The following is a 25,042-nucleotide window of genomic DNA, read 5'->3' on the forward strand; positions in this document are numbered from 1 at the left end:
TTCGTTTCGCTCCGGTCCGGTTTATTGACGTGTCAATCAATTACCATATCATAATTTAAATAAGCCCCAAATGGTTGCCCATTTGCGGCGTGTCGCGCGCGCGGCTACGCAAACCAAATAATTTAATTTTAATGGATAAAACAAAGTCGACGTTTGTTGGGGGCCGGCCAGTGTTTCGGACGGGGCAGTAAAAGCTAATATTAAAAACAACGCTTACAATTTATACCATCGAACGGAACACTGTAATGCGCGCGCCTGCGTTCCGGCGTTTGCGTTCGGGTGATCCGGGTCTGCAAACGGGGAACGGGGCCTCACAACAGGGGGCCGACTGACACTCCTGACACACACAAGCGAAACAGCAAAATTTTGCAGGTTCCCCGTTTTGCACATTAGTTCGATATATGATAGGGCCGGATAGCAGTGGGCGAAGGCGCCCACTGTTGTCATATAAATCATAAAATCCTAGCGTCAAGCCTGGCGCCTGGCGATGGTTCCGTCAAGCTGCCTGCCACGATGGCGATGGTGGCAGGGTGCGCACGTTGTTGCTGCTAAACCCCCGGGTGGCTTTGGTGGCCGTTGGATAGAAAGCTTTAATACGTGTACGAGGTTTGGTGATGTTCTCCCGCGCAAAGGCGCACAGAGGTTCACAGAGCCGCACATCAGTGTGTGCCTATGCCTGGTGGTGGGTGATGGTGGTGATGATGATAAAAGTTCTCGTCTCGGCCTCGGACTCGCAGTAACTCGCGGTAGACGCGCGGTTGCAAACGCAGGGCGGTGGTGATGTTGGCCGCACAGAGAAGCAAGATCTGGTCGATTACGAGTGTGGTGGTCTCCTCACTGGTCCCGCCACTCCTGCTGCTACTCCTGCTGCTGCTTGCCCGGCCGATCGTGCTGTGCCGGCTCCAGGCAGCCTCGGTTGGACCTTACTTGCGCTGATTGAGCCGAGCTTGGCGTACTGGAAAACAGCGGATTCAGAAAAGAGCAAACAGTTGCACATTATAGAACATCTTTCTCAAAGCCGAGCGAACGAAGTGAAGATATTGTAAGATACGGTTATAAGAAACAGAAACAGAAGAACACTCTGCCATGCTGAGGGGTAGTTGTGTATATAAGATCAGTTCGTTACGAGCACCACCGGCATAGACGACTTATTGCTCATGGCTTTCTGTAGGCATTGGTGCGGTGCGGTGCTAGTAATCGACTGACGTTAGTTGTGTAGTGCACACGGATGCACTTTTCAGTTCGTTCGAATAGCAGACTTAGTTCACGTGCACGTCACAGGCATCAATCAAGGCATCGTGCGTATGTTAATATCTGTCAGCTCTGATACGTGCAAACACACGCCTCCGAGTAAGGCTGAGAAGGCGATTGTTTAGGAGATCATGATTGCAACCAAACAGTATCATCGGTCTGTTAGTTCGCCGCCCCGCTCTGCTACGGGAGCGCGGCGTTACGGTGTGCTAGGTAGGCGTTGTTAGCATGTTGGTTAGCTCTGTTGGGTTCAACTGTTGTTATGGCAGAAGGCAAAGTAGTAGTAAAGTAGTTGCACTCGTCGGCAGTGGGTGCCAACTTAGGGAGTAGATCACTACATCTCGTTAGGCGACATCGACACAACACAGAAACAGGCCAGAGGAAGAAAAGAAAGCAGTCCAACATACGGAGAACACACCGAGAGAGACCAAGCACAAGCTCAGGAAGCTCGGCCGCCTTGCATCGTTGATCTTGTGCGTTGCTAGATCCGTTCCGTTCCTCTAGAGCCATCGTCCTCGATGTTGCATTGTGTGGTGCCCTGCGACCGTGTGCAGGTTAGTCGGCCCGATGATCGGGTTCACCTAGAGCGCACGCCCCATCACAGTGACGTGTCGAGACCGATCGAAAGCTCGCTTCGCTATCCTTCGATCGAATGGTGGATGGTCGGGGAGCGATTTAGAAAGGGGAGAGGCAGGTAGACTCGACGACAGCGCGGGAGTAGCGGATACGTGTGGTGCCCAAAAAATCTATACTTCTAGACGCTTCAAACCAACAAAACAAAACCAAACAAGATGCCGGCCGCGGTATGCAGTGGCGCGCGCGGCGCAGTGTGTGGGGGGGCAGAGTTTTATAGTCGATAATAATTGTGTTTATTTCCTATTTCTCTTCCTTCCCTCGCTGGCGCGGGGATGGGGGGAGGTGGCGTCTTTAGCCTATAACACTAGCAATGCTAAGGTGTGTTGATTACACCCATTAGATGAACAAACTACTTCAATGTGATCGTACTGATCGATAGATAGAGATGAGACAAATGAGATAGAGAGACAGAGAGAGAGAGAGAGAGAGCACAAGAGGGGGTTATTGTGAAAATAGTGAAAGTGATGAACAATCGAGCGAGTGCTCCTATGGTGAAGTAGGTAACTGTACACCGCACACACCCACGCATGTAAGCACACATACAAATACTCTCACAATTTAAGATTCAATCAGCAGAATCAATCTGTAGTATCAATCGTTTGGCACTCCCTTGCAACGTACTCTTCCCTGCTGTCGCACACCGAGCAATAGGCGAGTTCCGAGTGTAGGTGAAAATTAAAAAAAAAAAAACGGTATCAATAACGGCGCTAACCATTATAATCTCACAACTAATTTGTCTGCCTCCACCAGACCACCAGATACCGAGGCAGTGCATAGAGGGGCTCCACTACCGGCAACCTCCTGTGTAAAATGTTGGTTTTCTATTACATATATTATAACCTGGCGCAGAGGCACAGCTGTACAACACTTTTATGGGCAGTGCCCCAGCGCCTCTATCGGTCTAATACGATTTAGCGTATCGATCTCGTAAAATGTTGTATGCCTCTGTTCCTATTTCTCTCTCTCTCTCTCTCTCTCCCTCTCTTTCTCTCGAGACGACGCCTATCGCCTTTAACACGCTTTTTTATGCTGCTACAATAATGATTGTTGATGTTTTGTTCGTTTCGGTTTGGTTTCAGATTTGGTTTCTTATCGTGATGCGTGAGTGTGTGGTGTGTGTTCGTGTTTGTTTGTTTGTTAAATTTGTGTACACTTTGCTTTACGTCTAGATTACATTCTTAGCCATGTTATAGTGAGGCCTTCGAGCTGATTTTGTTTTGGTTTGAGAATGGATCCATCATCGTCAGAGAACGGAGCCCCCAAAAACCCGGAACACGGTTGTGGTATAATAGACGCCCAGGCCGCGCCAACCATCACAATTGATAGAAAGGGTAATGAAAAGAAAAAGAAGAAATAAAACCAATATAAAAGAAACAAAAGACAAATAAGATACGAGTAACTGGATTTCGGGTCCTCCACTCAGACATGCTCTCGGGTAGCACTCGGGAGTAAGTTGGAAATGAGGAAAAATATATTTAATAAACGTGAGAGAAAGCACGAAAGGCGAATAGAAAGAAAGAAAAACAACAAACACTGAACGTCGGGGTTTGGAAACCACAACTACAGTACAGAACGAAGCCGAACACAAACATATGGTAAGTTAGAAGCGGAAAAAAGAAAACGGAACAAACACGGATGGATCAAAAACAAAAAAAAAACGATAACTTGGGTGGTATTGGGTGGCACGTATTATGAAAGAGACAGAGAGAGCGAGAGAGTGAGTTGATGATGACGAAAGTCGTTCCCACTCCCGAGGAACGGCTGACCACGGACTGCGGGCCAAGTATGCACTAGACAGGGAACCCCGAATTGTAGATTGTGGTTTTCCTTCACGTGACGTTAGAAAATGGTTACAGGCAAGCCCCTTCAACCAGTGAGTGGGCCTAGTACGGATTAGCGCTTATGAGATGGCGATGGCGGACTGAGGGCGCCGGTCGTTGTGGGAAGAAATAACGCAAACACCGGGGAACCGGGGAATTGCATATCCGGTTGAAGCTGGCGTTTCGGGTGAAGGCAAATGGCTGTGTGTGGCCGAGGAGGATGGGAACGTAAAATGGAAAAGTAGATCAGACTATGAGTGTTATAGTGCAGAAGAAGCAAGTTTCTTTGATATTCACAGTGACGCCATCGTAAAAATATAAGGAAGGAAAAACTGAAAGACAAAAATGCACACAAAAGTATTAGTATGTACATGACCAAATCTTTTCGTCCTTATCACATTGTTGACGCTCAAGCGCGCGCGCTATTCCGTAAGAACGATCAGCAACGTCTCGTCAACGTACAGTGGCTTACGAAACAAAGTTTATCGTCCGAAAATTTGAGCTTATTGAAAAATAATGTGGGTGTATTTAGTTTTTTTACCGCTTTTTAAAGATGTTGAGTGGTAAAGAGCAAAATAATAATGACGACGCTACACATCAAAGCCTTTTTTGAAGCTTCTGCGAATGTGTCTGCTGAATCTGTGTGGCTTTAATTTTAAACTGGTATCAATGATTCGTTTTGATTGATTGTTAATTGACTGAACCTCATCTTGAATCCTCGTATTTCGTAAAATAATTTATTTTGTTGATATAACCTTTGTACGCCACTGCCACTGTAGACGAGAGTTAGCGTTTCGTCGCGGTGTTAAAATAAAAACAAAAGCAAGCGCCGCAACGGGCATAAAATGGTCACACAATCACACCAAAAAGGAAAGAACAAAAAGAAAACTGGATGCAATTATATACCTTCCGAAGGATCACATCACCCTTTAGATCCTGAGCCACAAAAGGTTATCCACATATTTTTTTCCAAATACCAATTACCGCAACACAACACAAACATGCGCACACCTTCTCAGGATCCTTTCTCTCTCTCCTCTAGATAGCTGTATTGTTTTTGCGCAACGTATAGCTTGACCCTTTTTTCTTGTTTTTTTTTTGCTTTTTTCTACGGTCGCACGGTGGCGCGCGTGTTTGAAGGCTATTTGGCTTAATTTCATATCAAAGGTGGAACACATCACGTGCTGCAATCTGTTTTTGTGGTTTTCGCTGTTCGCTGCCGACACAGCTGATCTGGCAGATGGTGCTGTTGTTGTTGTGGTTGTTGTTGTTGTTGTTGCATTGTTGCGACAGCGTTCAGCGTCGCAACGCTGTGTCTGGTGTTTTTTGTAGTTTTGTTGTAGACGCGAAGGTAATTACAGGTGAAGGTGATGTTGGTGGTGGTGGTGGTGAGTGTAAAGTACTAGTAGAAGTAGTAGTAGTAGTAATAGTAAATGTAGAAGAAGTAGAAGGAGATGATCTGCGATTCAGTTTTCTCGTTCAATTAAGGCTGAGAAGAATCGTCTCACTGTATCATGGTGGTCTGTTTTCTATGGATGTTTTGGAAAAATCTAAACTGCAGCCGTTGTGAGAGATTTTTTCTTACTGTAGAAAATGAAAAGCAAAACGGAGAAGAAAAGAAACACATAAAAAAACTAGAGAAAACCTGTAAAAGACGACGCGAGAATATATAACATGTATGTACGGGCGCGAAATGAGTGCGAGGAAGGTGTCGAGGTTTGAAATGTAATTCTATGCTGTAGACAGCCGTGTGGGCCGTTTATCTTGGTCCGGTCTGTTGATTTCATGCGCGGGTGATGCGATTGCTCGAAAGATGTGCGCTATCGATGGGTAACATACACTGTGAACGTATGGTATATAGTACTTGAACAGTTCATGCTGGCGGGCTACCGTGTACCTGTTGTAACACCGTGGCCAGGTCGGTGGTTGGACTATTATTAACTGACAACACAAATACGAAAAAGGCCCACCGGGGGGGGCCCAGAAACGTGTGTGGAACGTGTTTTGTAACGTACGAAAATTAACAACGGACGCTTCAACAACACATTGCAGAAGTTATGAACAGGGTACACCACAGGCAATTAATATGTACACAAACATACACAAACCAGACGGCAGACGGTGTCGACAGAAGACTTCGGTTTCTATCTATCGAGCGCACTGCCCCCGACATCGAAGGGGATCGCAACTTGCAACGAAACACAGTGTGTGTGTATGTGTGTGTGTGAGAGAGAGAGAAAGAGAGATAGAGTGTGTCTGTGTGGACTTATGACGTATTTGTTTGTTCAAGTGCCCATGGGTAGATGTGTCTATGTTTTTAAACGTGTACTTCGGTGTGGGGTTTAAACGATCAAACATGGGCCACTTATAAGAAAAACAATCGGATAAGCAACGGGGTATATCACATTTGTAATATAAAACAAGAAAAAACTGAAAGAAAACATAATACAACTGCAGAAAACACAGAGCACAACGCAACCGGTACCTTTTGCAAACCCAAACCCAAAAGTACGGAGTTCATGGAATACTCAGGGGACAAAGAGGAGCAACATACAAGACAAGTAAACGAAAACAACGAAAACGACAAAGTAAAGGAAAAACAGTTCAAATTTTGGGGGTAGCAATGCGAAACATACGACAAAAACCAACACATCCACTAATTGAGCGTAAAATAAACACATATAGTAAACACAAAAAGCTGACTTTACTTTCTTTGAATCACAGAAAACAGATTGTGGAAAACGGTAGCCCTACAAACCACAGGCACAGGCAAATGGGAATGCGATCAAGTTAGGACAACTGGAGGTGACGTCGTGGTGGCTGTTGATGGGCGGACCATGTTTTTTAGTTAAATTGTTTTCAAATATCACTTTTTCTATCTGTATATGTGTGTTTCCCACAAAACAACAGCTGAAAATGAAGAGCGCGGATAATGGACAGAATCGTGGCCATTCCGAGGGAGCGCAACGATGGTGATGGTACGCCATTTTCTGCGTTGAGGAGACGGAAGCCAAAGCTGAGCAAACATTAGAACAGTAACAGAAGCAAACAAGCGATAAGAAAATCAAGTAAGACTCACTGTTGTATCGTACCGTGACGATCTATGACACTGCTAGCAAAACTGAAGTTCGATGCCATGGGTTAGACTAAACTAAACTAAAGCCACTTAGTCCGGCGAAGAACGAATCCCTCCACCACAAAGGACTAGAAGGTAGCTACGTATGCGTACCCTGCGTTTGGCAAGATCGCTTTTCATTTATATAACAAGGCTTATAAATATAAACTCATAAAAAAGAGAAAACTCCGGTTCTAATACATACACGAAAGGCAATATTAAATACGAAATAATAGATTTACTCCGCACACAATCTATCGCTACTCGAAAAATTGACCTAATTAACAATGCCTCCGGCGGTTTCTTTCTTGCATCGTAGCATCTCTTTGAAAAATCTAGCTTCAATACATTCACAAGAGGTTTTAACGATTCACATGCTATCGTGAGATAGAGTACAGACGATTGATTTGCGGCTAATGTGAAGTTCGGAAATAAAGCATTAGCAAAGACAAGTGAGCGTTTTGGAAGAATACCGTGGTAGTAGGAGTAGTAAAGAAAACATCCTTAGACACGCCGTTACGATGAAGTGATCGATGCGCCCAGCTTAGCATACTTCTATTTTCAGATGACAATTTTCACAAGTTCTTCTGCAAGTTGCTTGAAAAATGAGGTCTGGCAGGGGGGAGCTTTTCTTTTGTATGGCCTATCTGTCTGTCTGAGTGTCTGTGTGTGTGTTTGTGCACAATTACGCGTGATTTTAGTTGTTGTGGCGTATGATTTAACTTTGAGCCTTTTAGGGAGGGTACAAAACATTTACATATCCTCATCGTCCGATGGTGGCGGGCGGATGACGACATTGTCGGGATCCTCCTCGACGTCGTAGTCTTCTACCGGCACCTCCACCTCATCTGGCTCTTCCTCGACGTCGGACATTTCGGCAACGAGATCCTCCTCGACGCGCACCGGCCGATAGTAGCTGCCGCGCGACGACCGACCGTCCCGCTTATCGACCCGAACTGGGCCACAGGATGATGTTGGACGCGTGTTTGGTTTTATTTTGTGGATGGCAAAAGTTAGAACACGGACCGTAGGAAGGGGGAAGGAAACACAGACACAGATAGTTTTTTATTAGATTAAAAAAAAAACAAAAAAAAGAAAGACGAACAAAGTACACAAATCACTACGAGACGCGTTCACAAACGTGAACGTGTGGATCAAACGAGACCAAAATACTGTCACGAAAAGAACTATAATGGAAAAAACTGGCGAAGGCGACAGTGCATGAGCTAAATCGATCAAAAATGGCACTTTTGATTAGAGGCACGAGATACACAACGAATAAGTAAAAGCCAAGAATTGATTAATACGGATTGATAAGAAACGACAGAAAGGTAAGAGAGAAGAGAGCAACAACTACAGATACTGCACATATACAGATAGATCGACTAATCATTATTCATTATTTTTAGAAGGCCCCCGTTGATAGAGCAGTTGATGGAGGAAACGACGAGCGGACGCTTGGAGTCTGCTAAAGGAAACCGATTAGGAAACCGTTACAGTATCGACAAAACAGATTCGAACAGTGGGAAACACGAGACTGGGAAAAATGAAGAAATTAAGATAAATTAAACCACGACGAACGAAAGTGATGCTGGGCTGAAGAAATGATTCGGAAAACCGAATGCAACCGAGACTGTCAACATCTGCAATACATGCTAAACATGAATCAGTTTAGACGAACTGCTGCTGGTTCTTGAAAAATTTCATGCCGACAAGAACGGACACAAGTTAAACGACAAATTTGGAATTAAACCAAACTGTACGGAGAGGGTGGAGAGGTGGAATGTAAGTGACAGAAACGTGGTACGGTACGGTACCAAACAGAAACACCCGTTGTCATTCAACTCAATCTTTAGCACACAGGATTGAGTGACCGAACAGTCAACGATGAACGAGTAGAAAAACGGAAACGGTACCTACGAGTCTTGTATCATGGCGGACGTATCAAATTACCAAAACCGGGGCATTTAATAGTTAATCAAATGGCTAAACACGCCTGTCTTCGCCGCGGACCGTTCGTTTGGGTTTGATTAGGGCAGATCTTGCCACGACATCGAGGGCAGGCGCTCGGTCGGGATCGGTACGTGCAAGTAGCGATAGTACGGTTTGGGATGGCAGTGTTCCGGATCATCTGGCAAAGGAAGAAACAGCAATCGAAGGTACAACCGAGACAATTATAAACTATTCGAGGTACAAATGATGGCCTAGCGTCGTATTCAATGGCAACGCAACGCATGAGAATTCGTGAAGAAAACTAAATAACCTCAACAGTGACGTTATTGAGCAACGATCGATGAACCACGCACCGATTCGGCGCAATCACATACTGAGACATTTAGAAAGGCACCTATTGGCTCTCTTCGTTAACATTGATCCGTTACGAAATTGTGACCCATCATGTGCTGGTTAACAGAATGGTTAGCGTTCTGCGATTTCTCGCCCAGCTCGATTGGTTTCTATTCAGTCGCAGCATTATTATTGAGAGAACGATTCCTGCTACTAATACGGATTGAGAGACTTTTCCGGTCCGATCTCGCGTTTGGGCACCGGAAACCAAAACAGAACCGAAAGCAGCAAAGACTACAACAGCAACAATCAAAATGTGAGGGCTGGTGGAAAATTCAGCTTCCCGAGGATCTGATAGTAATTGGCGGTGAGAATTTTTTCTCCTGTCGGATTTAATAAAAAAAACAAAAGGACAACCAGCATCGATAGCCTATGGCGTATGATCGACGACTTCGACGCAGCAAACCCAGCCCCCTGGTCCCCGGTTACTCACTTCTATCGATGTTGCGCTGCAGATGTGCTGCGACCCGATGCCGGGCATCATTAAACTCCAAATGCAAACCCAGCCGCAGCAGGGTGGTGTTCTTTTCGACCAGTTCCGTTATCTCCATCTCGATTTTGTTGCCAAACACTTGCGATCGCTGCCAGCCGCCATTCCAGGTGTTGCCGCCGCCGCCGTTTGCCGGTCAATTGCGGATTGATTGGTTGATTAATTGGTTGATGTGATTTTCGTGTTGAGGTTGATTGGGTTGCGAAAATTGACGGTTTGATCGGAAGAAGACGCCGGGTGGAAGCGACGGTGAGAGAGCGAAAGATAGAGAAGGAGAAAACAAGGAAAATGATAGAGAGAGAGAGAGAGAGAGAACGAAAGATAGCGAGGGGGGGGGGGGGGGGGGGCGAGATAGAGAAATCAATTGCATTAACTCCAGTGCTAACTCCAGTCCCCAAGTTCATCCCCAGCATCCCCGTGCCAAGTGTCAGTCGCGAAGACGGCGTGAAGATGGCCGCGGCGGGGCGGGGTGAGACAGCGCTCATTACCTGATTCGAGGCACGGAACTCTTCGATCGTCATCTGCGTCAGCAGGCTCTTGATCAGCACCACGATGACGGGCGGGCTGATGAAGTTCGTTTCGACGTTCAGCACACGCAGCCCGTGGTTCTGCTCGAGGGCCGTGGCCAGTACGAGTGCGGTTCGATCCGTGAGGCCGACGTTGGTCAGCGACAGCACCTCCAGGTGTGTGTTCGTCCTGAGCGCGTCGAACAGCTTATCGAACTGCTCATCGGAGATGGTCTGGAGAGAGAGAGAGCGAGAGTTAGTAGACTGTGCAAACTGTGTCTGTGTCAAACGTCCACGACGATCAGTTGGGTACCTTGATGTTGTTCAAGTTCACCTCCACCAGCTTGTCATCGTCGTTTTTGATGCGCTTAATCGTATCCTCAGGATCGGTCGTATTGGGAGCCTCGGCCGGGAAGATCTTCGGTATCGCCGACTTCGTGATGCCGTCCCAGCCGAGCCCGACCGGTTGGCCCTTGTTCAGCAGCGACGCGTGGTACTGGTCCTGGTTCATCATCGAGTGGAACCCGAGGATGGCGGCCAGATCGATGATCTCCTCCTGGGTGGCGTCCGTCAGTGCCTGCTCGTACTCGTCGCCCAGATCGATCGCAATCTGCTCATCCGCGGCCTGCAGCTTCGCGGCCGGTGGTGGCGGCATCCACTGTGTGTGTTCACGGGAACGATACAGAGACAATGAAAATACATGCTACCACCACGCGCGCGGTTTCCCACCCCTTCCCCCGACGCTTACTTTCTTGCCGCGGACGACACCCTGCACGAACGGTTCCAGCTCGGGACGATCGGGCGTTTCGAGCGCTTGCTTGTTGATGTGATCGATCAGCTTCTTCCGATCCAGCGGCCCGGTCGGAGCCTTCTCGCATTCGTAGTTGGTGCGCTGACTTGGTGGCAAAAACGAATCCTAAGAGATGAATTCGAACATTAATTAGCAATCTCGCAACCTGTGCGGTGGTGGTGGTTTGTTTGCGCCCACTTACATCTGGATCCACCTCTTTGGCGAGCATGGAGATCTCCTCCGGCGACAACTGCGCGAGCAGCTCGTCCACGTCGATGTCGTCGTACGCGCCAACATCCTTCCCGTACAGCTTCGCCGGTGTGGTGATCGTTTTGGTCGTGGTCGACGACGAGGTCTAGCGGCGAGGACGGTGGCGGCGATGGCGGGGTGACAGGAAATAAAGAACATTGCACAATTAATTTGTCCGATTTGTCAGAAGGCGGAGAGAGCGGAAAACTTGAACTGGACGAGGCTCAACAGTTGTGTTTTTGTGAACAATAGGAAAACAATTTTGAAAAACACATAGCACTTTAACGGACAAAACACAATTTCATACGATGCTTGTGGTAGGCTCGTGGGAAGCTTCTTTGCCGATAGACGCACACATACACGCCCACACACCTACACAGACACACATGCACGCACTCCTGTTCCGAGTGCCGTGCCGTGTGTGCAGTGTGCCCGACGTGACTGTGCGTGCGTGCGTGCGTGTCTGCTCAATGGGTAAGTGTGCGTGCTCGTGCGTGAGTGTGGGTATGTGTTTCTGCGTGCGTGCCGGTGAATGAACGGATGTTTTTTTGTTTGTGTCAAATAATGTGTCAATGCGGGCGCTGATGTGTTATTTGCTGATTCGTGCTGATGCTGCGCTGATCTTGCTGGGCTGCTGCTCCCGCCTCTGAAAGATACTTGACCGTGCGCTGCTCGTATAGCTATGCTTTACGCAAACATACCCCACCAAAAACCGCAGCTCACTTCGTACATCCCCTTGCCCTTTGCCCATTCATCGCCCGTCCTCCTGTCGGCGGTTTCACATCGCCCGAAACGCGCAATCAGAATTATTTTCTTACTCATTCCACCGCTTAAACCCCCGCTTCCCCAACAGATCATCCAAAACACCAAGACTCCAGACAGGATGCGGGTGACGCGGCATGCGGCGTAGGCAGTGGCATAATGCTGACGTAAGACACTGGCATGCGCAACAGGTCCAACGTTTGCGTGGATTCGTGGTTCTCTTGATGTGGTTAGAGTCATTCCCAGTCGAGAGCGTGACGGTATAGCGGGTGGATGGACGGTAGCTGGGTTGGTTGCCGCGAGCATGGTTACGAAAGAGAGGGGGGGGGGGGGTGTTTTCTGGACAAACAAAAAACATGAAACTAAACCGAAACGAAACCAACTCGCGAAAAAGCATCTGCTACCGCCGCTTGGTGTCCCCCGTTGGTGTGCGTGTGCATTCGGACAGAACAGAAATATGTAACACAACATAACATAAACCATAACATTATTAATAGCAACACGGAGAACAAAGAATTATTGAGTGAGCACACAAAGCTCCGCAAATTCAAAGATCGATCTATCGGGAACCCCCTTTGCAATCTCCAAAACTATCTCCGCAAAAATGTTCCCTATTCAATGGATGGATGGAATGGATGTCCGCGCCATGTGGAACACTAAAGACTAGGATACAAAACAATATTCGGACTTTCGCAATGAATTCATGCGGTTTTACAATAGATGGCACTTACTTACTAAATGGTACAATTTTTTTTTTAGGAATATTACGCACCTAACATACTACTTCATAGCTTTAATTACAAAAATAAAACTTTGCATAACTTTGCTGGTGTGCTATGAAAATATTCGTGGACAACGTTATCGACAATAATGCGTTTGAAGCAAGCTTTGGCGACCAGAACGGGATAAAAGACGCGATAAACTGATGTTTTTAACATGACAACGACCGGCCACACATCGGTAAAACCGGTCAAAACCTATCTCGAAAATGTCGGCTCGGAACTATGGAAACCGGCCGTATTCGTCAGCTATTGTTCCTTCGTACTACTACTTGTTCCGTTGCATGAGTAACCATTTGGCACAGCACAGCGCTTAATTTCGTCTGAAAGTATTGAGAAATGGATCTCCGAGTGGATCGCTTCTAAACATGAAGGAGTTCGCTATCGACACCTGGGATCCGGGAATTGTCTGAATAATGGGAGAAAGTAGTAGCTGACCACAGACAATACTTTCATTACACGGTTGGCCACACGGTTTGTTATTGTAGTTAGGCCCGCACCGCATGAACTAATTCAAAGTTCTAATCTTAGTCCTTATACACCGATCTTTGATTTTGGGCCTTTGCACGCACACACGGAACACGGAGAGTCGAAGGATGAGCAAGAGCAGTTCAGAAAAGCAGAAAGGAAAATGGAAACGGCCGGTAGGACGTAGGGGGGGTTGGGGGGGGGGGGGGGCGGACGGATTTTTGGAACTCTCGTGTGTCACGCGGGTTGAATATAATGGTAGGTATCTTATACGAAGAAAGGGGGCGGTGTGGGGCCGAAGGCGCCCGAAAGCTTACCATGTTGCACTTTTGGGAGCTTTTGATTTTTGACAGACACACACACACACACACACACACAAACGCGGGCGTTCTCTCTCTCTCTCTCTCTCTGTCTCTGGCTCGCCCTCAGACGTTCGAGGGTTCTACTGTTCCCTCGTAGTTGGTTGTTTTTTTGTACTCGTGTACGGCAAGTTTGTCTGTGAGTTTGTTGGGCGCTTGAGGGGGCGGTGGGGACGCGCTATGCTACACTATGCTGGTGTCGCACTGTTTTGCACTGATTCTCTGTCTGGCGTGTGTGTGTCGTTCTTGTTCTTGCATCAACCAACGACGGAGGGCAGCATAAACCGATGATGCCTACTGCTAGTAGGGGGTGGGGGGAGGTTAAGGGAACAACAACGTTTACACGAGCTACTTGGCCACAGCTATCTGTGCCTGTGTGTGTGTGTGTGTGGTGGGTGGATAGATGAATGGGGGTTCTCGCACACAAGGGCTTGACAGTTTCGAACACAGGGCTCTCCAGAACGCACTGAAGCAGATATGGCCATGTGGTGCTGATGTCAACACAAACTACCATACCCCGCCGCCCCGTCTCTTCACGGCTTGCTTCACCCACTGACACTGACTGCGGTGGCCGATGCTGTCGCGGCTACTTTCACTGTGTGTTTCGAGGTTGGGAGATTTCAATTTCGGAGAGACCCAATTGCGCCCCGTATCGCAATTGCACACAGCAACCACGAAAAGGACGTAAAGAGAAATAGATAAAGAAAGAAAGATAGAGAAAGAGAGCGAGAGAGCGCGCAATAAAACTTGATACACGTAGTGGGGGGCGAAAAAAAACCTTGTTGCGAGAGTTACGGGATGAGAGTATGTTTTATGCGCTTCTGCAACCCCTAACGGGCTCGCGAAGGGCTGCAAACGGGCCACCTGCGCCCGAATTCGTATCCCTTTCCGGAAAATGCAGCTTCGAGTGCAGCTCGAGTTCGAGTGAAATGTTGGACCTTCGAGAAAAAAGCAAAAAGGGAGAGCTCCTGGAGTATCCGGGGACGCGTCATAGAGCGTGCCAGAAAAGGGGGAAAAAAGAGGGTTAAGATACAGGCCGCTCCCTTGTCGCTACAGTGTTATGCACCCTCTAACACACGCACACGCACACACACACACACTCGCGCATATACATGCATTCATAGAGTGCAGAGCAGGGTGCAGTGCACCGAGCAGTGGAAAGGATCTCGCAAACACAGGGCCGTCTGTTCGGAAAAATGTTCGTGGCAAGGCGTAGAAACAATGGCATCAAAAGGGGGAATCTATGCTCCGGTCGTAGTCGTCGCAAAGCACACACACACACAAGCACATTCTCAGGGGGTTTCGCAACAAACACTGCACCCCGATTGTCACTCACTGCTGCTGCTTCTCGGGATGAGGTAATCACACGCCACACGCGAAAGCACAATCGTCCAACACACAACGTCCTTCCCCGACGAATACTTCAAACAGAAAAACGTATAACTTTTCCCCCGTACCAAATCAAATTTGATTGCCGAGTTCTTTTGTATCCGTATTTACTGACCAACTGACTAACTAACTGACTCTCGAACCTGACTCTTTCTCTGTTTCTCTCTGACCGCTGACTACTGCGCTGACTATATTTTCTCTCTATCCAACCATCCCTGCATAGCCTCGATCGGTGTAGGCTGCGTGTTGGGTGATCGGCACTGGCTGCGTGCTGTGGGCTCCCGATTGCCCGCAGCCAGCTGTCACCGGCGCCCAAACAAACATGCATGGCGGAGCATAAAAATTATGTTTTGCAATGCTTGCCAACTGAAATAGTGTTTTTTTTTCAAACAACCTGCCAGCAAGTGGCAGAGCAGGATGGCACTCCGTTTCGCCGTTCAATCGAAGCCATCGGGAAGGCTCGACCATCGTTTAACAAACAACACGGGCTGCAGCAAAAAAAACAAAGCATAGCATAGGTTTGACGTGTATGATTTGCTGCAATGTGTATATCATAACATCAATCAGGGGCCGCCGCATCTTGCCCGTATAAAGTCACAGCGATAGATTTTCTGGGCTACACACACAACTGTACAGTTCGCGGTGTAAAGGACGCCTTCGACATCACCAACTTCGGCTCAGTCAGCAGCAGCTGCAACAACTTGATGCAAAAAAAAAAATGCTCGGCAAAGTAACCACGGAGCTATGTTGCCGATGACAAAAGCCTATTATTCGTATCCTTAAAGCATTCGTTTCGTTTACGTCAGGCAAGGGGCGGCGGTACCAACAACTGGCTTTATCTGTGAAGAGCCCTCTGCTGCACACGCATACGCACTGTCCTTTGTTGATGTATTAAGGGTTTTATGAAGTAACACAATTTAGTGAATCGAGTGTTCCACGAGTGTTCGATGTACTAGTGGTCGATCGAGGTAAACACACTTACACACGGTGCTGCGTTCTCCACGGTATTGCGTTCGTACATTTCAAAACCTTCAAAATCGAATAAATTTGCTTTGAAAAGTACACTCTAACAGTGTGTTCCAGGCGGCTAGTGTTTCTGATCGTGGTGCTGCTGCTGTGTTCTAGAGTTGACTGCTGTTGGTTGTTGTGTGAAAACTGAGCTCGAACTCGCGCTTTGGCTTTGTGGTAACCCCAGAAGACAGCGTCGGCAGCGTGCTGTTCCGGGTGGAAGCAAAAACCCCGCGATCATCCCCGGTGTGATTAGCCCCCGGCAGGTAAGTTTTGACCCGCTTTATGGTGATGCGTCGTAGATGCGGTACCGTAGGTACAGAAGGTCAAACAACAATCGCCTACCCTGCGCTACCTTGAACCGGCAGCACCTTGACAGGAAGATTTGCTGGCTGGCTGGCTGACTGACGCCAAATAAGGTGGTTTAAGAAGGTTATAAACATGTATATTTGAGTGAGCGAGTGCTAGCTCTACGACGGGGAACGATGTCGTTTCCATTGACCCTCCGGTGCGGTACAGTGCCGAAGATCGAAAAACCCCATCACATGAGAAGGGAAGTCGTCCAGCGCGTCCGGTTTTGTAGGTCATGGTTTTTCCCCCGTTAATGAGATGCGGACCGCGGACGAGAATGCCCTACAACTAAATCCCGACCCGGGTTCCAACATTTGGTTCCAGGTACGCAACGATACGACACTGGCCAGCGGACCACAAGTGGACTCTAGACAACGCGGGCCGTATGGGTAACGAAAATGGATACCCCGTAACAGTCTTCTCAGACGTTTATCTTCCCCCGTTCCCATCGCGCCCCGGGTACCACTTGTTTTTGCAGTGCGGTCGCAAACCGCGGTCGTTTATGCCGTTGCCGTGATTGCCACTACCGCCAATCTGCTGCGAGGCGTTGCAAAAACATAAAACCACCTGATCCATACCCGGGTTCCTCTGTCGTCGCGGGACGTTGTTTACAGAAACATTGTGTTCGCACGATTAGCCACGCGGCGGCGATTGTGAATTTTATTTCGGCCAGCTATCGCGCCGTTTCCGGATCGCTACCGTGTACGTGCTCATTTTGGTGCCAAATTCTGTTTTTCCTCCTTTTTGGACTGACGGTAAACCCGCGCCCGCGAACGCGTTTAATCCGAGTTTCCGAGAATCAGGCAATCCGAGTTTGGCCCGCAGCCCGCAGTCTTTAAGAAAACAACTTAACACCGCCGCCGACCGCTGGTAGCTGCCTGAGATGAAACGAAATTGTAGAGGCCCGCAACAAAGTCCGTTTTTTTCAAGCTTTTTATCGTGGGCAGGGTGCCCTGCCTGTGGGATGCATGCTGCATTTGTTTGTATTATTATTGCAGAGTCGTATTAGAGCCGCACTCCAACCTGATTTGTTGCACTCATGTGTCAAAGGGCTCGAACTGTCGTCTTTCGCATTGAAACCGATTAAATCGGTGCAGCGCAGACGGAGCCACGGTCATCGAATTTAGAGCCATTCAAAGCGCCGAGCGTCAACGGGCAAAATTGACTGCATTCTGACCGAGATTTCTCACCAACACAACCTCGTTTTCGTACGCGCCAGATGGTGGGTTTAATGGTTGAAGTTTGTTGCTTGACAGCGCCTATCGACTTGTTTTCCTATCTTTATCGGACCGCAGCAAATGCGTTATGTTAGGCGGTGTTTGCTTTGCTTTGCCCTGCTCTGCCTAGAAGCTAGTTCAAGCAAAACGGTAGCATTCAGAGCGCAGCATACAATGTGGTATAGTAGCATGTGGTATGTGAGATCACCTGTCCGTCGGCACAGTCGCGGGGCTGCTTCAATGGCGGCTGAAAACGTAAGGACGCGAAGGTATTATCATACCGCTTACTCAATCGCCGCTAGGCTCGATACTAATACTCTACTACTTTTCAGCTGCCACGCCTGCTACTTTTAAGTCTATGGCTTGTGAAGGGGATTTGCAATACTTTAAAACACATAACCAAACCGCTGCAGAGTGCATCGGAAAGCACTCACTACCAACCAACACCAACTCGCGTAGATGCTTCGTAGAGTTGGCTATAATTGGCTTAGTGTGAGCCCAAGACCCGGTCCAGCCCAAGGCCAGTAATCAAGCGTTGGAGGATTAGCAACCGCTAGGGGATACGAAATCGATAGCTCGCAGCCCGAAGTGTCACTGTTGCTATTGTTCTCCACCATAATCTCCACCGGCTCGGCAGTGGCTACTGCACAAGACAAGAGTGGAATAGAGCAACGGGCAGCTATTGTCTGCAGCCCAGTGTGGCTTCCGTGGAAACCCTTCACCAAGGAACACCATGGCGGAGGGGGATATGAACCGGTCCCCCCGTTCAGTAGTTCACAGCCAATAGAGAAACCGACAACTACCATGCGTCGGTAGAGAAACCGATAACCCAGTGCCTATTCTGTGGGAATTGTCGGACAATATGCAATTGACCTCGACGAGTGGTCTCGACTCGACTCAAAATACAATCCCCCGCACGCCCCCACTTCACGTATCCTAAGGCTGGGATGGGGTAAAATGGGGTAGAAACATGCGCCCGGCAGGTCCGCAGCGCACCTAGAATGGGGTGGCTATCGTCTGGTTTCACTTCAGGCAGCATTCAATCACGTTTCTCGGATTGATTAATTTTTCCATCATGTGTGCCTGTGTGTCTGTGTGTGTGTGTGTGCGTATGTGTGTATAGATGTCGGTTTGATCGACAGCCTGGCTGCTGGCTATGTGTTGATGAACGTCAACCGCACAAAGTAGTCGACCGGGCCGGGTTGTTTCGCTCGAGGTTCGATTGATTGGTGCCCGATTCGATTGTTTGTAACTTACCTGCAGGTTCGCGATTTGAGAAGCAAGGGAGCGAAACACATCATGGAACAGAGAAAGAAAGAGACAAAGAAAGAAAGAGAGAGAAAGAGAGAAAGACAGAGATAAGAAAAAGTAGGAAAATAAGCTACGACATTCAGTTTCCAGGGCATTCGCAACTCGTTATGCACCACTAAACGCACTCAGCCACCTCAGGGATGTGTCTTCCAGGGCAGCATCTGCTTGGCTATGTCCAAGCAAACCGCAAGCAGCAGCGGTATAAGCGAGTTAGTGCGACTAGGGGTCGGAAAGGGCACTTGCAATGGGGATCGATATAAGGTTCCGACGAGGCAGAAGAACTGGAACTGGGTGCCTTCGCACCCCAGCTACATAACGCTGACCATATACTGTGAGGTCCAAAGGCCAGATTCCGAGGTTTTGGAGGGCCGGTGTGTTTGGAGGATCTCCTCGGAGTCCAACAATGACTTCCTCTTCCTGTTTGGTCCAATCTGGGTAGTCAAAGATCCCGTTTCCGGTATCTTTTCCGTTACGTGCCGACAGTCTCACCTCGGGTCAGTTATTTATAATGTTTTAGGAATATATCATCAAGCCACGACGAGTGTCGACGGCCTTAAACTGTTTGTGGCTGTCCACAACTGGTATGTTGGTTCAGAAGTGCATTGTGATTTCCTTCGCGTTCGCGTTAGTAATGCCCCATATATATATATATACTATAGTATATATATCACAAGGTCTGACAAGGTTCCTAGGGTTAACTCAGTTCATGACGTAGGTGTAATATTAGATTTAAAGCGCCACTATGATCAGCAGAGTTTTCAGCAGAATGTCACAATTTGTAATACGTCCGTGGTCCATAGAATTAAGGGGGACGCGACGTGCCCTGGGCCGTCCAATGCCTGTGTGGTGTGGCATCGTCACATTCAACGTTGGAGGGATCCGGAGCTAATGAATCCGTTCAAAGAAGAAGATACACGAGGGTGTCCATTTCTAGGAGTGGATGGTTTCACCATAACAATCTGCCAACCTCTGCCGCGTCTGCTGCCTATTGCTCCCCGTTAAATCAGAGCCGACTACCCGTTGCGTTGCGCAGCTTGTGTTTAAATTGCTAACACTGTTTCGGTGGGGCCACTCTCGCGACGGCGGGGCCATGACACGGTCCACGTCACGAACATCTGTCGCCATAATGGAGGGGGGGGGGGGGTGTCTGGCGGCCGTCCGCCAAACGGACAACGTTCAACGTCGCCGTGGTGGTGCCTGTCCTTCGCGCGGAGCAGCAGCCACAAACAGCTGGCATCCGACGACTCCCCGCGGCATTACAGGGTCTCTCCAGAAGAAACGAGTACAGGAGATCTTTGGAGATCCGCACCCAAGAAAGAGAGAGTGCGGGTGACATTGACGTGACCAGAGTGCATACCCAGGGAGTACGGGTTAGTTCCGTATTACAGGTATTGCTTTTTGTCACAATTTCTCTTGCTTGCTCGGTTAATGTTTCTGAGGAGTTCGTCGAAGGGAGGCGTAACAGACTGTGACGCCACAATGTCTCCCTGTGTGTGTGTGTGTGTCTGGGTATTGAGTAATCTATCACTTGATGGGGCATATCACACTGCCAAGCGATTGGCAAACGGTGGGCTAAATTTAAATCGTCAGGATGCTCAATATAAAGGATCAATAGCACAGCACGCAGTGGCGCGCAGTATCTGTCTGTCGTGTGTGCTCAGTGTGTCATTTTAAAACACACACACACAGCCAGCGGCTGGTGGAGGTCGGTGTACGGTCGATATCATTCATAACTCTTTGTGGTCCGTTTGCTTGCACGGCTCGTATATAATCGGGTTCTCTCTCTCTCCCTGTGTGTCTATAAGAGCCGTGTTTGCGTATCTCAGTCTCTGTTGCTTGCTGGGCAGAAGCTGCGGTTGCTTCTGCCAATCTGCTGCCTGCCTGCCCGCCTGCCTGCCTGCCGGCCTGCTCCATCGGGCTGTAGTCAACATTTAAAAATAGTAACACAGCAGGGCATAGGCGTTGTTCGCGCTGCTTCGGCGATGCTACAGTAGCGGGCCTCAGACAGAGCGAGCGAGCGGGAAGGAAACAGAGTGAGAGTGAGAGAGACAGAAACACAGACAGATAAAGATCGGAGGAGAGAGAGAGAACATGTCTTTCTTTTCGCTCAACCACCCAGTCCCCAATATCTGAAAAATGCTGCTGACTTCACAAGAGCTCCACGCCACAACCGGTGACGGATTTGGTCACAGCAGCCGCAGAGCAAGACGGCTTGAGGGGACGGATATGGATAGCCACAGCTGGTAGCCATCTACATATATCCTCCGAAAGGCTTTCTCGTCCAGAATGAGCTGCAGTCTGCAGACACAGAAGTCCCAGGGACGACACCCGAGGGACCATTTAGAGGTCAGCAGCCGCCGTCAGGTCAGGCAAACAAAACTCTGAGAGGCCAGAGCAGTCAACGCAGCACACAACGAACCATGGGCAACACCATGCGATACCCTCAGGTCGTCCCCCCAGGCCCCACCCCCCGGGTCCCGTTTGGAACCGTTGTACTTACTTCCTCGATCTTGAAGGTGGTAACGGACTTTCTGGTGACATGGTGCGTCTCCTCGAACTCTTCGTACGTTTCGGCCATTCTATGGAAGTTCGGCGTCGACTCTTCACAACTTCAACTCTCTCTTCAACTATTCTATTTTCGACGTGGCGCACGTTCACTACTGCACACTGTCTCTCTCCGTGTTGCTTCTTCCTGTTCTTCTTCTCCTTCTTCTTCGTCGGTTTCTTGTTTATCTTCCGCTATATGTAGGCTGCCTATGTGGAGATAATCGTACTTTGTGTACATACATATATATATATGCATATAATTCTAAATATATATACATAGATATATATATTTATATATAAATATAAATTACACACTCTCATACTGAACAGAGAGAGAGAGAGAGCGCTGTTTTCGGTGGTGATCGGTGAGGTTCGCTGCGGACGTTGGTGTTGGTGGTGGTGGTGATAGTTGGTTGGGTTTTTTGGTTGGTAGAAGAGCCCCTGCACTTGCGTTATCTGTCCACTTGTCTCTTGCTCTCTCTCACTCTCTCTCGCGCGCGCTTTTCACCCGAGCCAAAAACTCCGGAAATGAAAAGAAAAACGGAATGTAAGAACTCCTCTGCGACGGTGTTCGCCGGAACCGGCCAACCGGGTTTTTAGGCTGCTGCTCCACCAGAGCCAACAACCAGCCTAATGTCCTTGCTCTCTCTCTCTCTCTCTCTCTCGCTCTAGCCTCCGCTCTCTCTCTCTCTCTCTCTCTCTCGGGAAAGTCTTCGAGGACAGAATGCCACATCTCGCGGACGGAGTGCATTATTACATAAACTTTCCCTTTTCTTGCGGGGTGTCAAAACAATAGAGTCATGGCCGCCGGGGATCGGGGTGGTGGGGGTCTGGGACACGACCATGGTCACGCACAATCACACGCACAATCACACGCGCTAATCACACACACCCACCGGCCGAGTACCGATTGGGGATGGCTTCTACTCTCTTGGACTTGGGGAAGAATGGTAGCCATTTTAAAATATAAGTATAGCTCGGTGGGATCTGAGCCCTGTTTGCTTCCTCTGATGGAACTGGGTGGTGGTGACGCTGGGAGTTGATAGAATGGCATGAGGCAGCCGTCGTCGTCGTCGTCGTCGTCGTCGTCGTCGTCGTCGTCGTCGTCGTCGTCGTCATCTTCATGGAGGCGCCTGGTGATGTGACGAGCACTTGGCGTAGAGGCGCCGTGCGTCACCAGAAACGTCATCACGTCGTCTTCGTAGTCGTATCGCTGACGCACAGCACCGCACACACACACACACACCTTGGTTCGTAGGATGAAAACATAACTATAAAAGTACATTTCCCGTGCGGCAGGCGCGCGCTCTGCTGTCACGCCTTGGTGGCAGAAGATTCGCAACTCGCGCTATCGCCTACAACTCACACACACACACACCTCACTCCTTTCACGCACGGGACAGATACACGCGAGCGCATCATTCCACTTGCCGATCTTGTTGGGCGCGCTCGCGCACGCGCCTCGTTTTCCCCACTCTATCGCTGCTTTCTGGTGCTAGGTGGTTCGACTACATGGAACTCTCTCGGACTGAACTAATGGGGTCGACCTGATTAGCCTCCGACCGATTAGCCTCCCCGATTGGGGTCCAATCATATCACTGCTAAAGAACCGACGAATGAGACCGACAGATCGAGAAAGAGATAGAGATCGAGATAAAGAGAGAAAGAGAGAGAGAGAGCGCCGTGAGTCCGTGGACTGGGTGTGTAGACATTAGGTCCTTTTTAGGGTATGCCACTAACCGGCCCGATCTCTCTCTCTCTCTCTCTGACGTGATAAGGTGGCCGCCGGACGACACATGCCGGACTAGTAAACAAAACCGGGACCTACACAACAGGACACTGTACGGGGTTGTCCGCAAAAAAAAAAAGGTTGGAAAGGTTTTCCCCGGAAAACGCCGGAATGGACTCAGCACGTAACGACCGAAACGAGAGACCACTAGGCCTGTTATCACCCGCTATCCACCACACACTCGCACACAGTCCTTGCGGCGGCCACCATCAACACCACCACCACCTGCTCCACCACCACCACCACTACCTACTAGGGGGGGGGTCTGTTTCGGGCTGCGGCGATCACAGGGCCCTGCGGTTCTGCTGGCTTCGATGGCCCCCGAACACTGGGTGGTGCGCGCGCTGTGCGTGTGTGTCCGTACGCGAGTCTGCCCTGTCTGGTGTGTCCTGCCTCCTGTGCCAGTTGTTGTGGCAGGCCCCGCTGTGTTCGCTGGTGTGGTACGACACGATCGGCGCGACAACAACACTCGATACCAACTGCGCCAGCTCTCGGCCGAGATTTTTGCCGGCGCTCATTCGCTCGGCGCAATCTTGCAGAGCCGCGCGCGTCGAGCGAAGTGCGCGCACGCGCCTTGAACACGCACACGCACACACACACCAGACAGACAGACAGAGAGACAGACAGACAGACAGACAGAGAGACAGATCTGGCGCATTGGCCGCCCGGGGCCCAGGCCATCCCGGGATGGTAGTGCGCCGGTCTTCCGGACCGTCGCCTTGCGTACGGTGGGTTGCTCGAAAAGTACCTCTCCCTCAGGGTTGAACTTGCCCACCTCTCCGTTCCGTAGGGTAGTAGTCGTTGGTAACACGCAGATCAGCTGGGTTCGGTTTCCCTTGACCGGCGTGTGACGTGGGGCCCATCCGCAAAGTACACAACGTTACAGTGAGCAACAGATACTAATCTTAGGCAAAGGAAGGGCCCCAAAAGTGGCTACTAGATCCGGCTCTACAACATCCGGCTGTCCAACAAACTTCTACTTCAATTTCACCGAAGAACCGCACTCAGCAATCAGCAATTCTCTGGGTCCACCGTCCCACTTCGTAAATGTCAAAGTTTTTGTTTACTAAATGTCTACAATTTCCAGCCTGAAGTTCTGGCGTTTTAAAAGCCAACTTGTTCGGTACTTTAAAACACTTGATGGATGACCCCTCTTGCCAAGCAATTTGCCTGCCAACGTCTGCCAGTCTCATGACGTAACCAGGTCCAGTGGAGCTTGGCGATACGCATACACGCTACGCATGCCGTAACACTCCAGTCTGCGATCCAGTCTTGACACTGGGGGGTTGTGAGCAAAATAGCTGAATAGAGCTGCTGTTAGCGGCAGGCACTACCTTCGAGAATCTCCTTCGCTAAACCGTTGTTAAGGTTCAAGACGACCGGCATTATCTTGCGCGCCGCAAAATGGTGCGTCCTTTTGAGCCACGGTAACGTATCGATCCACCCCTGGGGCGGCTGCTATACGTGCGGGTGTGTGTGTACGCGCATTTCCCGTGATTCGCTATTTTATTTTCTTTATGACGTTCTTCGACAGACAGGGGCCGGCGTGTTTGGGAAAACTGTTTCCGTAAGGCATGGCCGGGGCGGGGTGGGTCGTGGAGGGGATGCCATGGGGGAGGGGGTGGGAGAAAAGGTAAAACAGTAACAATAACAACGGCCCACGGACTGTACGGTGGTAGAGTCGGCGTAATTTGTATGAAATCTCACGGTTCCTCTCCGGGGTCCGGTGTCTGAATAGAAAGCGAACCAAAAACCTCTCCGTCCCGTTGTCGTTGTCGTCGAATGCTGCCGAGCGTGGCGCAAATGTGGAATACCCATTTGCCCCATTCCCTCTATAACTTGCTCTCGTAAGGTTTGCT

The 25,042-nt window shown here is 49.2% G+C and overlaps 2 protein-coding genes across 24 annotated transcripts in view; one reads left to right on the forward strand and one right to left on the reverse strand.

Annotated features, from left to right (window-relative positions):
- LOC128267946 (tropomodulin-1) lies at positions 1-23,649 on the reverse strand. 23 transcript variants are annotated; one of them, XM_053004955.1, is made up of 11 exons: positions 23,437-23,649; positions 21,348-21,601; positions 11,157-11,309; positions 10,913-11,080; positions 10,478-10,822; positions 10,147-10,398; positions 9,602-9,749; positions 7,580-7,778; positions 4,719-5,291; positions 1,659-3,093; positions 1-955 (listed from the first exon to the last, which is right to left on the reverse strand). In XM_053004955.1, exons 2-9 carry the CDS (start codon positions 21,423-21,425, stop codon positions 5,258-5,260), a joined length of 1,377 nt encoding a protein of 458 aa, XP_052860915.1. In that variant the 5' UTR covers positions 21,426-21,601; positions 23,437-23,649; the 3' UTR covers positions 1-955; positions 1,659-3,093; positions 4,719-5,257. The 23 variants fall into 23 exon arrangements, with proteins under 23 accessions (XP_052860915.1, XP_052860882.1, XP_052860874.1 ...); XM_053004922.1 differs by having other exon boundaries at positions 1,670-3,093; positions 4,614-5,291; XM_053004914.1 differs by having other exon boundaries at positions 4,614-5,291.
- Positions 15,850-25,042, forward strand: part of LOC128268085 (J domain-containing protein) — a 22,528-nt gene continuing 13,335 nt past the window's right edge. The window contains exons 1-2 of the mRNA XM_053005103.1: positions 15,850-15,964; positions 16,021-16,234. The gene's annotated coding sequence lies outside the window, so the exon portion shown is untranslated. The remainder of the gene's footprint in view (positions 15,965-16,020; positions 16,235-25,042) is intronic.

This window comes from Anopheles cruzii, chromosome X (genome assembly GCF_943734635.1).
Source record: "Anopheles cruzii chromosome X, idAnoCruzAS_RS32_06, whole genome shotgun sequence".
Classification (NCBI taxonomy): Eukaryota; Metazoa; Arthropoda; class Insecta; order Diptera; family Culicidae; genus Anopheles; species Anopheles cruzii.